The 17,008-nt window shown below is 38.2% G+C and overlaps 1 protein-coding gene across 1 annotated transcript in view; it reads right to left on the bottom strand.

Annotated features, from left to right (window-relative positions):
• Positions 1–5,778, bottom strand: part of LOC136877809 (transmembrane protein 164) — a 129,599-nt gene extending 123,821 nt beyond the window's left edge. Inside the window, exon 1 of the mRNA XM_067152013.2 lies at positions 5,174–5,778. Within this exon, the coding sequence (XP_067008114.1) occupies positions 5,174–5,491 (318 nt within the window). The 5' untranslated portion in view covers positions 5,492–5,778. The remainder of the gene's footprint in view (positions 1–5,173) is intronic.
• Positions 5,779–17,008: the final 11,230 nt, after the last annotated feature.

The raw sequence follows: 17,008 nt of genomic DNA, 5'->3' as shown, positions 1-17,008 counted from the left end.
TGCGCGTACTTTATGTTTCTATGTAGATTCAGGTCAAATGGACTGTATCACTTTTGACCTATCTAAGGTTTTTGATAGGATAAATCATGAGAGACTAGTGACAAAGATTAATGCAATTGGAGTAGACAAAAGAGTGATTGAATGGGTGGCTACATTTCTAGAAAAGAGAACTCGGATAATTAGATTAAGAGACACATTATCTGATCCTGAATCATTAAGAGGGGAATTTCTCAAGGCAGTATTATTAGACCTTTATGTTTTCTTATACATGTATACAATATGAGTAAAGAACTGGAATCAGTGATAAAGCTTCCTGCAGATGATTCCTCATAATTATAATAATGATAATATTGTTATTTGCTTTCAGTCCCATTAACTACGTTTATGGTTTTTGGAGTCGCCAAGGTGCTGGATTTTAGTCCCACAGGAGTTCTTTTATGTGCCGGTAAATCTACCAGCACGAGGCTAACATATTTGACCACCTTCAAATACCACCGAACTTAACCGGATCGAACCTGCCAATGGGGTCAGAAGGCCAGCGCCTCAACTGACTGAGCCACTCAGGATGATTTATGAGGATCACTGGAAGTACTTAGGTGTTAATATAAGGAAGGAATGTTTTATTTTACCTGGCCTTTGCACAGAAATATATATTATATTGTATTACATTACAATAATTAAAAATACTGTATGACAATATGACGACTATTGATGTATGGATAATCAAAAGAGTCTTGAAAGAGGAAAAATTCTTAAAACTAATAACTAATATAAAGAAAGATCTTTGTTGGGGTAAGCATATAAATGGAATTCTAAATGAAGTTTACAGCTCTTTTCATATGGTTATGAGGGTATTTATGGGTTATAGTAAGGGAGGAGTGATGGAAAGCCCAAAGAAAGTGGAGAGGAACCATATTTGCCCCTACCCGGCTACAGCTGGATAATGGAAAATTATGATGATGATGATGATGATGATGATGATGATGATGATTAAGGATGTAAAGGAGAGGGCATACAAGTTTCTGGAAAGACCACAATTAGAGTATGGTTCCAGTGTATGGGACCCCCACCAGCATTACTTGATTCGAGAACTGGAAAAAATCTAAAGTAAAGCTGCTCTATTTGTTCCTGATGATTTCTGACAAAAGAGTAGCATGTTGCAAACTTTGGTCTGGGAAGACTTATTAAGGGTTATGAACTTATGAAGTTATTCTAATCCTTAACTCCCTTGCCTAAAAACAATTATTTGTCCCAGTTTGTCCTCTTGAATTCCAACTTTATCTTCAATCTAATGCCAATGTGATAGTAGTTTGGGAGAAAGGAGACAAGCTGCTCAACTAAGAGGTACGTTCTGAGCTGTCAGTGGAGACATGGTGTGGAATGAAATCAGTAGACGAATAAGTTTGAATGGTGTTTTTGAAAGTACAAAATCTCACAATATGAAGACTTCAAGAGAGCAAATTGGGACAAATATTGTTTACAAGAAAAGGAGCACGGACTGGAATAATTTACCATGAGAGATTATCAATAAATTTCCAAATTCTTTTAAATTATTGAAGACTAAACAATTGATAGGCACTCTTGCCACCTGGGCAACTTCCCTAAATGCAGATCAATGGTGACTGATAAAACTTCGCCTGGACGAGAGTCAAATCCTAGGCCCTCTGAACCGAAGGCCAGTTTGCTGACCACTCAGCCAAAGAGCCAGACTGATGAATACATGCAGTGGAATATGCAAATTAGGCCCTGAAGGAATGTTGTGATATTTTATGTGGAAGAAAGTAAATTACATCTTCAAACAGAACCATCTCATTCTCCAACTGTGACTTGCATTTTGTTTGCAGCCATTAGTAAAAAACAAATCTTGAGGACAAGTTTTATTTTGTCCTTAACTCCCTGTACAGTGCAGAAAAATAAAGAGGTAACGAAAAAACTGAAGGTAGACCCCGTGTTAAGATGCTTAGGAAGAGATCAGCATATGAGGTGCAGCTATTAATGAAATGGACTGAATCCCATATGCGCTAATCAATCAATCATTACTGAGCTGCATTTAGGACAGTCTCCCAGGTAGCAGATCTCCTATCTGTTGTTTTCCTAGCCTCTTCTTAAAGGACTGCAAAGAAATTGGAAATTTATTGAACGTCACCCTTGGTAAGTTATTCCAATCCCTAACTCCCCTTCCTAGAAACAAATATCTGTCCCAGTTTGTCCTCTTGAATTCCAACTTTATCTTCAATCTAATGCCAATGCGACCGTAGTTTGATGCGTGCATCAATGTTAATGTAGAGCATTTTGAACATTTCATGTAAGGAAGAGTTTCATGTGGTATGCTGGTACATTCTGTTCCTGAGTGCACTACGTACAGTTGTAGAAAATGAGTTCTAACATGGAAATAACGCATTTTCAGACCCATGTCCATACAACATTTTCTTCTTCTATGTGTGAGGAATGTGTCCTGAAAGTCTAGCCGTACCTTATTGTTACCATACACCCTGTACTCATGATATCAGTTCTGTTATGCCTATGCTAAAAATAAACCAATGGTGATAAATTAATACACACTCATATAAACAAAAGTCTAAAGAAAAGCAACCAATAGTGAAAAATTATCCTAACATCGCAACTTGTGTTTATGTCAACGGTTGGTAGCATTTTCTGGTGACGTCAGTAAACAACTAGGAACAACAGAGCACTGTCATCTGCTCCCTTCACAGTATTCTCTTTCAGAGCTAGTATTGTACTGTTACTGAAATTCTACCACTGGCACTGCTATGTTTCACACTAGTTCTATAGCTCATGTTGATAGTATGCCCAAAAATTAACAGATAAAAAAGTAACTAAATTAAAAGATAATTATTTTCAACTCCAGTACATGGTTTCCCCACTCTTCACTGAAGAGCTATCTTGATCAAATATAGGTAACTTTTCGTTACTAATCAGTCTGGTTCTACAGTTGCTTCAACTGGCATGCACTGACAAACAAGAAAAGGTTTTCTTCCACAAATATTTTTTTTAAAACAATAAATTCTCTTTCAACAAAATAAAAACCAGTAATATTTAGTCACAGTCAACTGTCTTCACAGAAATATTACACACAATCCATCATGAAAACAATATAGACCTACATAAAAAACAATCTGAAAGTCAAGAATGCACAGCCCCAATGAACTCCATGACATCTTGATAAGGTTTTGCTTTGTATTTTGTTGTTTTTTTAATAGCTTTACGTTGCACCAACACAGTAAGTCTTATGGCGGCGATGAGATAGGAATGGGCTAGGAGCGGGAAGGAAGCAGTCACGGCCTTAAGGTACAGCCCCAGCTTTTGCCTGTTGTTAAAATAGGAAACCCATCATCGGGGCTTCCAACAGAGAGACTGAAACCCACTATCTCCAGAATGCAAGTTCACAGCTGTGCGCCTCTAAATGTACAGCCAACTCACTCACTGATAATGTTTTATTAGAACAACTATTGAATAAAGATGCAACAATATCCTGTACGCAGACTGGCAATGTCAATAAGACTTTGGATTCACTCCAAGAAGCCCTACTGAAATCTGTGGGGAAAAGACCACCAAGCAGGGAAGGTAAACCCTAGTTTGGCACTGAAATCTACTCAACGGTATTTGACTCCAAAAGAAATTTAGCAGAATACTCTAAAGAGAAAGGAAATATAAAATCCTACTTAGAGAGAAATGACTTTAATATGCTCAAAAGAAACAACCAAAATTAGACAAGCTGAAACTGCTCCGTACAAAGTCTTCGAACCTAGGAGAACCAAAGTCAGATTTCAGGTACCTTTGAAAAATTGGGAAGAACATTTTTCTAACAATCTTCAAAAGACCCAGATGACTGGACAAAACAACTTAGTCACAACTCAGGTTGTCATAATTCCCATAAGAACTGAGAAACTTTGTTACGCTTTTCAAGTCTAGGCAGCACGAAGCCCCAGGACCAGACTCTTTAACCAATGAACTGTTAAATGAATCACTGCTATAACAATTTAAATTTGGACAGCAATTTTCAACTAATGTATTCATCAAAGAAAGATACCCGTAAAACAGAAAGGCGAACCATTATAACGGAAAAGCTAACCTACATTTTAGGCCAAAGAAAACCTCTTTGGCAATTCCTAGAGAGCATACTTAGTTACAATATGCTGTTAGTGATGGGTGTGAACAAATGGTTTCCTCCAAGGACATCCTCTGTGTCCTTTGCTGTTCAATCTTCTGACTCATTGTTATCATAGAGGTATTGTCCAATGAAACGACAATGTTTCTCTACACAGATGACATGATACTGATGTCACAAAGAAAATCAGAATTACAGAATGGACTGGACAGGTTATAAACATGGTCGCAAAACAATGGATTGGATATCGTTAGCAGCAGAACCAACCTTATGAAGTTCAGAAGAGTTGGAAAGGCATCAAAATGGAAGTCTTCACTGTGGCAGTATACAATTGGAATTGGTAAACTGAAGTATTTCGAACTGACTCTGCTAATTACAGAGAAAAATGTTCATCAACCACAGGGGAAAAGGTATATCACAACATCCAGGGACATTCTTGACATAAAAAAACTGGAGAAATTGTCTCTTGGAACAGCACTGCAGCTCTTTCACATAAAGACTGCTCCAATAGCCTGCTATGCTCTTAACAGAAATATGGGCACAACTCATCCCTGCAAATTTGAGAAGACAGGAATCACTGAAAGTCACCAACTTAAGAGTACTTTGGTTATCCAAATTTACCCAAACCAGGATAGTCTATTTGCTAGTGCGCACAAATTCCCTTATGCAGGAGTTAGCATTGAGTTTCAACTTGGAATCTACCTCAGCAAATGATATACACATTCAGAACAGGGAACAAAAAGCCTAAATGGTGGACCCAGACTTCTTTCAGACGCCAGACATGAAAAATGACTAATGGAAACAATCAAACTTTGCTCTTCGACACGTGTATACTGGGGTAGCCGTTCATGGTTTCCACCATAGGTTCTGTATCCAAAGTGGACATCACCAGCCATCAACTCATTGTTTGTGTGCTCTCTGATGCAGATGACAGAAATTTTGAATGATCTGTAATATTTACACTAACGGTGTGTTTAAACACACATTTAATAACAACATAGCATACATAAGACAATCCAATGAAAAAAATGTAGAACAGCCTACCTGTATTGCTGTAATGATATGGCATGGATTTAACAAATATATTACAGTTTCAGACGCGAATTTAAATCCTATTTCCATACCCCATATAAGGGAGACTAAAACTAATAATAATCTCTTTCCTCCTCGATCTCTTTTCTTATAACAATTACTCTCGATAGGTGACAGATTCCTATAACCCCAAGAAATCAAATAGGCAGAAACAAGTACAGCTACAACTGTTTCGATAAACCTTCTAGTCAAAGAGAGAAATTGAGCACATTCCGGTCCTCCGTCTCCAGGTACCGAAGCATTTATACCCCTGTACGCCCACTCAAACATTATGGATCACTGTCAACAAAACCAAATTATTTTACAGGGATAAAAGTGACAGTTTAAATCAAATAAAACTGCCAATAATTTACATAAACAGCCAAATACATTAAACTATAACCGGCAACATTCCGACCAACCGGTACAATTAGGCCTCACTATTAGATGTTCGCCTTGACACGCGATAAAAATGTCACAGATCATACCACGCGAGTGATTCGAATTATTTTATTCACATGTTTGCCACACAATCTGCTCCCCCCCACATTAAATTCGTTTTAAAATCTAACAAATGTCACAATCTCCCGTCCTTTCATCTTTTTCGTTGCAGTCATTCCCACATGGTAGCCAACTCCCATAATTTAAAAGTGCCGAATTTGACAGCTCTGTGGGAAACCACACGTGAATTGGTAAATATTAATTCTGTACGTTCTGTCGTGTTTTCTTACAGTACTAATTGTTTAAATGGATGCTGAAGTTAATACAGCAGCTAGAGTAGGCATACTCGCAAAGATGTTACTGCTGACATTAAAAAAATGAGAGAAGAAAAAATGTCTGGAACAGGTCTTGGATGAAGGGAAGATTACATTTAGGAAGCTCTACAACATTACTGAAGGAGATAGTAGTAGAAGACCACAAAAGCTACCACAATGATTTAATAACAATATGATTTTTTCCGCATTGATGCGTTTGATATGCCACCGAAGTGCGACCGACTTACTACAGCAAGGAAACTATCCTTTAGCATATCGTCAGTAGGCTACTCAGTATCACTGATGTCACCGCAGCGACAGTTCTGGTTCTGGGTGAGAACAAGTCTCAGTTGGACCCAAAGGCACCGGACTCCCTAAAGGGCCCCATACACGCGCAGACTTAGTCGGAGGTAAGTCTGCGCAAAACAGTCTCTTCAGACATGTCTCTCTGTGTATGGCCGATAAGTCTGCCGACAAAAAGTCTGCAGGCAAGTCTCTGACATTCTGGCGCTGCTTAAATTCAGCCGGAGACTTTGCAACGAAAGCGCTATCTCAGAGCTGCGGCAATAAATGTAAACTTGGTAACCTACAAATATGAAAACTGAAATATCTTTTTGCGCGTCTTCTTCGTGCAGAGCGCTACATTATGTACAAATAACAACTCATCTTCTATACCGACTATCTAATTAATTTCAATCCGTATATATTTTTCAACAATCCGAAGCGCAAAATCGTAAACAGAAAACAGCTGGGCGCGTCGTATTCAACTTCCTCGGTAAATAATCATTTAGTCTGAGCGTGTGGGTGCAACTGCATACTTCCGACTTACCTCCCGGAGGCAAGTCTGTGCAGGTAAGTATTCCAGAAGTCTGCGCGTGTATGCGGCCCTTAAGAGAGTCAAAGTAACCTTTCGGGTGTGTTCAATTTATACTCATTGATGCGTTTGATATGCCACTGAAGTGGGTCCGACTCAATATAGACTTTGGAAAGCAGGTGACAGTCGTGTCTGTTAGTTTCTTAATGTGTTTCTCAAGTTTAAATGTTAAATGATTAAATGTTTAAATGTTATGAGCTAAACAGCGTGCTGGTGTGATATTTTTGTATTTTGAAATTTGACAGAACTCAACTTTAATGGATGCTTCCAAATCTGGAAGGAAACAACTAGATTCATATTTTGTCGTATATTATATTTTTTCAAAGTGTGTATTTAAACAGGAAATAACGTATTAATTGCCACCGATATTACATGACAACGTAATTCTAGAGTGTACAGCACTGTGATTGTGATTTAACGTAACCTACACTTACAATTGGTGTGAGTTGTAAAGCTAAAGGTGTGATCTTTTATCAAGCAATTTTGAATTGAATTTGTGCCTGATAATCATTCATGACCAGTGTATACAACTTAGTGTCGATATTGTTGTTATTTTCGTGGCTTATTGTGAGAAGTGATCACATAAGGATTTAGTGCATTAAAGACTGCGTACAAGCCATACAGCTTCTCAATAGTATGGTGAATAAGTCGTTCATTACATGAAAATGTTACCACATTTTAAATGGGCGTTATAACGGTTTTGTTTGAGTTCTTTCATTTTGTCGAGGTTGGTTTAAACTGAAGTTTAGTATAGACCTAATTCAACAATCTATTAGGAAATCAGAGTGGACATTACTTTTAAGTAATTGCTTTTCTCCCTCTCTCTCTCTTCAGCGAGTTACAATCTTAACCGAGAGAGCTGTAGTAAAAGACTACTCGCACGAAACAAGTGCGGAACCCATCCTACAATAGAATTACTCGTATGCGAAATCAGCGAAAGTAATATCAAATCATCCCGAGGTGAAATACGACATGCGTCATGAGAGATAAGGAATACAACCAAGATTAGCACAGTGAATATATATTTATTGTTTCATTAAATAAAGAGAGTGCGTAAAGCGACTCCAAAAGTACCATCTCCCAGCTGACCATGCCAGCAAGAATCAGCAGCGCTGACAACTACATACTCTGTGGAGTTTGCAAGAAAGGCCTGAGAGAGACAGAGATCGTTGTAGGATGCGATGGACCATGCAACTCATGGTTTCATAAGGATTGTGGTGGGATATCCAGTGGCGAATTTGATATTTTAAAACGAAAATCGTGCTGTCTGTTGTGGATGTACCCTCAATGCAAGACACTCATACATACGCACGCTAAGAACCTAAAATACAGTCTGAAATAAAGAAATAATAACAGAAAATTGAGACTCAAATCGAAAAAATACCAGCTTGATTCACAGATTGATGGAAGGATAAAGGTTGTTTTAAACAAAAAGGGTCTAACGCAAGGAAGAAGATTGCCCGGAACCATAGGAGAAACCCATGTTACCAATAATAACAAATCACCACCACCCTAGGAAGCAGATACCGAACAAGTCAATCTCCTAAGAAAACCCCAGAAGTCGCTAAACAAAACTAAATCTCAGCAGAGTGATTTACGAGAACTTAAGGAGAAATGTTACGCAGGAACACGCTCTAAATTCCTACGAGAAAACGATCGGCAAGTAAATTACGACAAAAACGAAACTGATCCCGAAATCTTCCTAATACACACGCCCACGGTAATCTATCTATCTATCTATATAATATATATATATTGTACCGGTTACGACCTGTACATGAGTATTTTTTGAGTATAAATGACATTTAATTATCACGCGTAATGTTCTGAGCACGCCTGGTTTGTTTACCGTCAGCGGGGCAAGCAAGCGAGTGAAGGACAGCTGTGAGCTGTGACGTAGCCACAGGGACTAGCTAGACCGCCCGCCCGTCACACCACGTGTTCCCAGCCTGGACTCGTATATTCTAGATTCCAGATTGTTCGACGGGGAAAATTTTGTAACTCCCGTAATAATTATGCTAGCGGCTTGAGCGATATGTCATCTTGTTTGGGATCACCTGAACGTCGCAATGCTCGAGTTTTAAGTAAATCCATCGAGGGATTCAGGAGATATTCAGTCAAGCCGCATTGTGACGTAGACGTCCCGGATCGAATAAAAGGAGGGCCCACTGTAGCCTGCTCACTCAGTTACAGCTGAGTAGTCAGCGTGGACACTCTCGCTGCTACAATCGTCGTGTAGTGACAGTCCCAACGAGGAACTCTGTAATTTTCTAAGTATTCATAAAGTGAACTTGTATTTTCTTCGAGTGTGGGAGAAGGAATTCTTCCAAGTATTCTCAAGTGGACTTGCAATATTTCGAGTGTTAAAGAACATTCTCTAAGTCTTCATAATTGAACTTACAATATTTACGGGTGTTCAAGACTGGAATTTTTCCAATTATTCATGAAATGAACTTGTATTATTTACGTGTGTTAAATTCATAATTGGACTTGTACTATTTACGTGTGTTAAAGAACGAATTCTTCATAAATTGAACCTGCAATATTTGCGAGTGTTAAAGAGACTCATTCCTCTAATAAACAGTGATTTATAAACTTTACTAGTAATGATCTCTGAATGTGCTCAAAGTTCCCGTAGGCATTAATTTGTGATTTTGCCGGTACTGGTTCAAAGACTTATAAACTTTGCCGGTGATGAACTCTAACTTCATTCAACGTCTTTAAAACATAAATTTAGGATTTCACCTGTGTTTATTCAAAGACTTGGATACCTTACTGTAAATTTATTCATGTGGATGGACTTGTGTTTTTCGTCCATGTTCACTCAAAGACTTGTATATTCACCAGTGTTGATTCAAAGACTTATAAATTTCGCCAGTGATACACTATAAATTTATTCATGTGGATGGACTTGTGTTTTTCGTCCATGTTCATTCAAAGACTTGTACATTCGCCAGCGTTGATTTAAAACTTTATAAATTTCGCCAGTGATAGACTGTAAATTTATTCATGTGGATGGACTTGGGTTTTCCTACATGTTCACTCAAAGACTTGTACATTCGCCAGTGTTGATTCAAAACTTTATAAATTTCGCCAGTGATGAACTTTAAATCTATTCAGATTTTCATGTGGATGGACTTATGTTTTTCGTCTGTGTTCATTCAAAGACTTGTACCTTCGCCAGTGATGAACTTTAAATTTGGTCATAGTTTCATGTGAAGGGACTTGTGTTTTTTTGCCAGTATTTATTCAGAGACAAAGAATTTTGCTACCGGTGAACTCTGAAATTATTTATTTTGCTCGTATACAGAGACATATCATTTTACGAGTGTTAAATTTTGAAAGTCTTGACGAATAATAACCAGTGACTTCGCTAATAGGTTAATCATACAAGGTTTTTATGAACTCAGATTCATCAGTACTGCGAGTGACCTTGGAGACATCAACCCTCTCAGTCACATTGGACTGAGGTGGCAAATGATTATCTGCAACATCACCAGGATCATCGGGGTTCAACCTGGGCCTCGGAAGTTCGAGGCATCTCTACCTTCTACCAACCCAGACAGTCCAGCCGCTTCTGTACGGAGTCCCTGGAATATTCTGGAACGTGTTCCAACCTGCTCGGCTTGGTGAACTGGAGAATCCGAGCCATATTATAGGACTATGTGGAAGACAGCTTATATCTACCTGGATGTAGGACCCTACCTCCTGTACCGAGCCCTAGCAACTAGTCACCCAATTTTAGCCCTGAGAACTATATTCTTGCTTACTTTAAAATATAATCTGAGAGTCGGGCTCTTTTACCGGTACAATATATATATATATAATTAGAGTTTTGTCTGTACATTGCTCAGAATTTGAAAAGAATAGTATTTCTGTATCGATCATGTCCACAGTAACTAGGAAATGCTTTTTTAACTTTTCCGTAATTTCTGTCTGTCTGTCTGTCTGTCTGTCTGTCTGTCTGTCTGTCTGTCTGTCTGTCTGTCTGTCTGTCTGTCTGTCTGTCTGTCTGTCTGTCTGTCTGTCTGTCTGTCTGTCTGTCTGTCTGTCTGTCTGTCTGTCTGTACACGCATCACTAGAAAACGGCTAAAGAGAATTTAATAAAAATTGGTATGCAAAGTCGGGGAATAAGTCGTTACAATCTAGGCCGTAAATAATTTTATTTACCCTGATAGAAATGGTAATTTAGGGGAAGGCCTAAAATTTAATTTTCAAATATTTATGTTATTAGTGGTCCTATCTTAATAAAAATTGGTATTCAGAGCAGATGGATAAGTTGATACAATGTAGGCTATAAATATATTTATTAACGCTGAGTGAAATGGTAGTTTAGGGGAAGGCCAAAAATGTAATTCTTAAATATTTACGTTATGAGTGGTCCTATCTCAATTAAAATTGGCATGCGTAGTCGGAGTATGAGCCATTATAATCTAGGCTATGAATCATTCTATTCACACTGATTGAAATTGTAGTTTAGTGGAAGGCCTAAAATTTAATTCTCAAATATTTAAATTATTGGTGGTCGTATCGATAAATACTACATAACCAAAGTTATATAGAATTAAATTTCCGACCATTTATGTCTTATATGTGCGTCATTCCCCAATAAGTTCAAAAACCAGACAGCCGTTCGTGAAGCGGACAGCACACAACAGCAGTCTAGCGAGTCACGCGCGCTCTGTCTATCAGCGTTCAAACTCACTAAGAATTTCACTGCGCGCGGGTAGATTGCGTTAAGGTACACGTTTCAGTCAGTTGAATACACAAGTTACCAACATAGAAATATTAAATGCGCACTGCATTTGGTCAAACAACTCATTCGAGAAGTCCAGAGATATAATGCAGATATACGAAGACGTATACAGTCAGATTTCAAGTTTTATTCAATAATTATAACGGCACATCACCCCCGCCTGAAGAAGGACATCAGGGGGCTTAGGGGGAGCATTTTGAATTCCACCACCAGTGTAAGTTAATAGTCCAATTTACAGCACACAGTAGCATCCGATGTGCCTGGCATAGACCACCAGATTCGTTTCATGATGTAGTCGTCATCTAGGAGGTTACGAAGTCTATAGACATCTTTGATTACCATGCAATTCATGCAAATAGTAAGAATTTTTGCACAGTCTTACTTGGCATTAGATGACATAGAAAGCTTAAACACATGGCATCTCATGGGCAGTTCAATATGCAGGCAGACGGTGTACGAATGGCCAGTAAGTACAGCACACAACGCACCAGGTGGTAAACAGACACATGACATCAGTAGATCCAGCTCCAAATGCATAGCTCCAATGCCATCTGTGTGATGTACCAGTCCACAGACGCTTCAGATCACAGCAGCTTCAGGATGAAAACTGCGCGCAAGCTGCTACAAGGACAAGCAAGCAGAAAGCGAGAGCACAAGTACCATACACATATATAACAAGGAATCAGAGTGATCCAGTAACGAACATTAGGTACCGGTAGTCGTTTAGTTTCAAAATAGGTTTCCATCACCCAGGGCAACAATGTTTTAGAAAATGTCATGGGATAATGGTAAGTGAAACACTTACAGTGACATGAGACCTGGTCTCTAGACTTTCCATGGAAGTCATGTTCACTCGGCACAGTAGTTTGCTTTACATTCTGTCATAACCGGTTCTGACATTTTAATTAATCACACAGTGTGACCATGAATTCTTAACAACTCTTAGTTATATAGCATGTGAAGGCAATATACATGAAAAATATACACAAGGTGGTCATATATTAGTACTCCTTACACTTGGGTTTAACATTAACCCATTACACCAAGTGCAAACCTAAGCAGGCTTGACTTGACTGAGGTGCAATCTATGGATCCTTTTGGAATGGGGATTACACACTAAGATAGAGACAGAGGTAAAAATTCAAGTATGGTACACGGACCATGAAAACGGGGAGAAAGCTTACCTGTGAATTTGTCAACCGCCTTACTTTGGTAATGACCCTTGACAAAGACTTCATTACCAACAGCCAGGTCAGTAGGTCGACGGCCCTTGTTATACTGCTTCTCAATTTTAGCATATGAAACTTTTAATCTCTTTGGCTTCTTTCCACACTCTTTTAATCTCCTCGGGATTTTTTCTCAGGAAGTAACCCATCAATCTTCAGCAGATTTGAAATGGGTGAAAATGGAGTGAAAGCGAACATAAGTGACATAGGGGTTTGCATATGAGATTCATGAACAGCGGAATTTAATTCATATATTAACCAGTGTACGGAGGAATCCCAATTTTGATGATTTTTGTGATGAAATGCAAGCAACGCTGACTTAATTTTACGATTCACTCTCTCTACATATGATGGGGCACGATGATACGGAGACGTAATGACATGGGAAATCGACAAGTCGAAACAGGATTTCCTGAAAAATTACACGAGAAGTACTTAGCATTATCCGTTATCAAAAACTTAGGTGGGCCAAAAGAGCAAAAGATAAGGTTCAAACACTTTATTACAGTAGGAGCATTAGCTGAACGAGTCGAGAAGGTCCAGGGAAAAAGGGAATATCCGTCTACACACACAAGTATGAATTTGAACCCCCGCCTCGAACGAGGTAACGGTCCAATGAAATTTACAAATAACCTTTCCATGGGCGAGGAAGCTTGGGATGATGCTAACATACCAACCTTAGTGTTCAACGGCGGTTTACTGATCGCACACACATGACAAGATTTTACGATCTCAGCAATCTGAAAATCCATACCCTTCCAAATGAAGAAATGTCTAATCTTGTGACGAGTTTTAAAGATACCAAGATATCCGCCCATAGCAGAATTATGATAATACTGGGAAACTACAGGGTTCAAGAGTTGAGGACACTCCATTTCTTGTCGTTACGCACCTTACAACAAAACACACCATTGCGCATACAATAGGGTTTTACAAGTTTACCAGCTTTGATATCAATGATGATCAATTTGAAATCAGGGTAGTCCATCTGATGCTTACTAATGTCTTGATACAACAAAGGAAAATCGGATAGTATGGCATTGACACAACCAGAGACACAATCACATGGTTCAGGAAGATCAACAGTTAGAGGTTCATTATTCTCAACGTGGACGATTCAGAACCCAACTTAAGGCCATGTTATCAGTTTCCAGGAGAAAATGATTATGTTCAATATACTGTGCCCTGACAGCAGTTCCTGTGACCATTTTGTAAATTTTAATCTTGTATCTCAGTGTTGGGTTAAGCCGCGGCGAAGCAATGCAGTCGGAGATCCATGAAGGCTCCACTCAAGGGACGTGCAAGTCCGACGAGTTGGGTCACAGGTTAATTAAGTGGACTGTTATCATCGTGGTTTTTAACGTAGAATGTAATCATCATTTCTGCCTAAATTACGTGAATATTCCGCAATAGAGTATTAAGAGATCGAGAATATTGGCATATTCGACGAGATTCATTGACCAACATTTCATCATATCTTAAATTAAATTACTATCCTAATGTTCCTACACTACTTTAAATGAGAACTTCGTAAAATGTTTTATTTATGGAAGGATTTCCCGTTTAATGATTTTAAAATAACTTCAAATGCATCATCTACATTAAGAGCAAATTATTGGCAACACAACGGATGTAGAAGGAAAAATATTATGTTAAATTCATATAAACACTTAACTTCATGCTCTTGTTACAAATAAATACAACATCGTCAATCGAAACAAAAGAGACAAAGTGTCCCTCTGCTGAAGGCTTACATAGAAAGATCAGTTATTAATCTCGCATTTTAAAAATAAATCACTGGGAATTATAGAATCATCCGCTTCAGAATGTTATTTCCTACCCAAATATCTCATAATATTCCGTCATTTCTCTTTTAAAATCATCGCATTATATGTCAGTATCTGTCTATCTAGCAACTTGAAAATTACCGTTATTCTAACTTCATAAAATCACCATAAATACAATAGAAATGTTTGAAAGACATAGGATCGTAACATAATGTAACATCCATCAAAATCATGCATTTAAAAGACAGACTCGATCTTCTCGTACGTCCATCGGTGACCGCACCTAAATAAAAGACATCAAGAGACATTGCAACGTCTACAATAACCTCGTCTAACTACGTTGATTCTGCGCCTCCGGATACCACTGCGACGTTTGACCTGTAATACTACATTAGCACTAGGCGTCAACTCAAATGATCTACAGAGTCCAACTAGCAAAGAAATGATTTACTTACCATAGAAGATCATATTTCCTTTACGACATGACCTCAATATCTTTACGTTACCGATTATCTTGCGAAGATCCTAAACATCCCTTTAACATCGTGCGCTCTGGTCAATCTTGTATTTAAATAAGATAAATGTGACGACCAACTACTAGTGTTCGTGAGTGCAACATCCTATAACATTATTCTAAAATACGGCCTCGTACCTAAATAAATTATTCATCACGACAACATCAAAATTCACGCATGACCAACATATTTCCTACCATCAATACCATCATCAGGACCTTCACATAACATCATCATAAAATTCGCAATCCTAATGACACGTCTATAATCATCACATCTCTCTATCCACGTAAATACTTTCAAAGATCCTACCGTAATTAACACCTTATTACATCGCACAACTCGTCATGCACAGCGAATTCACAATACTAAAGAACAATCTATTCAGGCAATTACGTAAAATTACTAAATACGTTGCCGCATTAACTCTATGTCACCACAATAGTATCACACTTCTATTATCAAACACTGTATTTCCGCACAAGCACATAACATTTTGAAGACCACAGAAACGCGCGTCGCAAAATACCGAGCTCCTCCGAGGTATTCTGAGCTACAAGTTAAAATTAACGTTCAGTACCATAACACCATTACGTTACCAATAACATCCATGTCGAAAAATCTTTCGTAAAACCTTGCTAGCAAACATTAAAGAAATCTTACACAACCATCGCATATTATCACAACGTAGTCTGGTTCACCACACTAGACGTAACGATCATAAGTATTACAACGCAATATCCAACAAATAACGGTCGCTTTCAAGTTAAAATTGTTCATGTCAAATCGACATTAAAATGAATACTACTCTACATCTACAATAAGCAATTACGTGGCGGAATATATAAGATATTCAAGTACCCATCCTAGGTTGTTGCTCCACGACGATGTCACCTTCCGAGTTCAGCTCTCACTCAATAACATTATCAAGTATTGTCCATCACATTTCTGGTCAGATCCTTTGAGGTCCCTCTATTTTAGTTGTTCATGTTGATGCGTGCATTCACTTCGTCTGAATATTTGATTGCTGACGGTTCCATATTACCTGAAACTCAGAGATATCAATTAGAACAAAGCTATACACCTTAATACAATTTTTACAGTTTAAATGATACACTTGCCTTTTTCATTCAATAACAAGATATCTTGTTTTACAATATTATATGTTTATAATATGCCAATATCTCTCTAATATTTCCTTTCAATACAATCTTTTCCCTATGAATTCTTGCTTCCGATCTTTCTGAGATGTAGATTGAGAGTGTCCACTTCTTCAGAGACAAAACAGATTCTACCACAACATAATAATTGCAGACGGTTTGCTTTTCGGGATTTCTTCTCAGCTTCTAGCTCCCATATGTTCTTGACAATTGGAAACATTTGACACATAATGTAAGACGATCTCGTACAAATCAGCTGTACTAGCAAAGGAACTTATTTAATAATTGCCGTCTCGTATTTAGGTTAGTAATCGACAGTTTCTCTTCTTCATCTCGATCGTCGGATCGTGCGAGACTAGATGTACAAGGTATGGCCCTCTCATATGAATTTATTGTTTACATATTTCATGGCCCTCAGTAACATTCTGTCATAGATATTCTGCCGTTCATGCATTTCGGAAAGTTTACTTGAGGAATACGTATTATTCATTTAATCCTGCCCTATGTTTCACGATGTTTAACTGTCTCAACATTTCCGAGATACCACGGGGTTTAGAGCTTGTTATCAATCCGCTGATATCTTCAATTCAGCGATGCCGTTCACGTAATTAGACAAATCAACTGCCTTCTAATTCATCTGGAGGTGTGATAACTAGACATAAGATTTCATTGACATCATTTCTCGACATAAACTTCCAATGTGTTCACCAATCTCATCCTGACATACATTGGAAG

The sequence above is a fragment of the Anabrus simplex genome, chromosome 7 (genome assembly GCF_040414725.1).
Source record: "Anabrus simplex isolate iqAnaSimp1 chromosome 7, ASM4041472v1, whole genome shotgun sequence".
Classification (NCBI taxonomy): Eukaryota; Metazoa; Arthropoda; class Insecta; order Orthoptera; family Tettigoniidae; genus Anabrus; species Anabrus simplex.
This window is presented reverse-complemented; position numbering and strand designations above follow the sequence as displayed.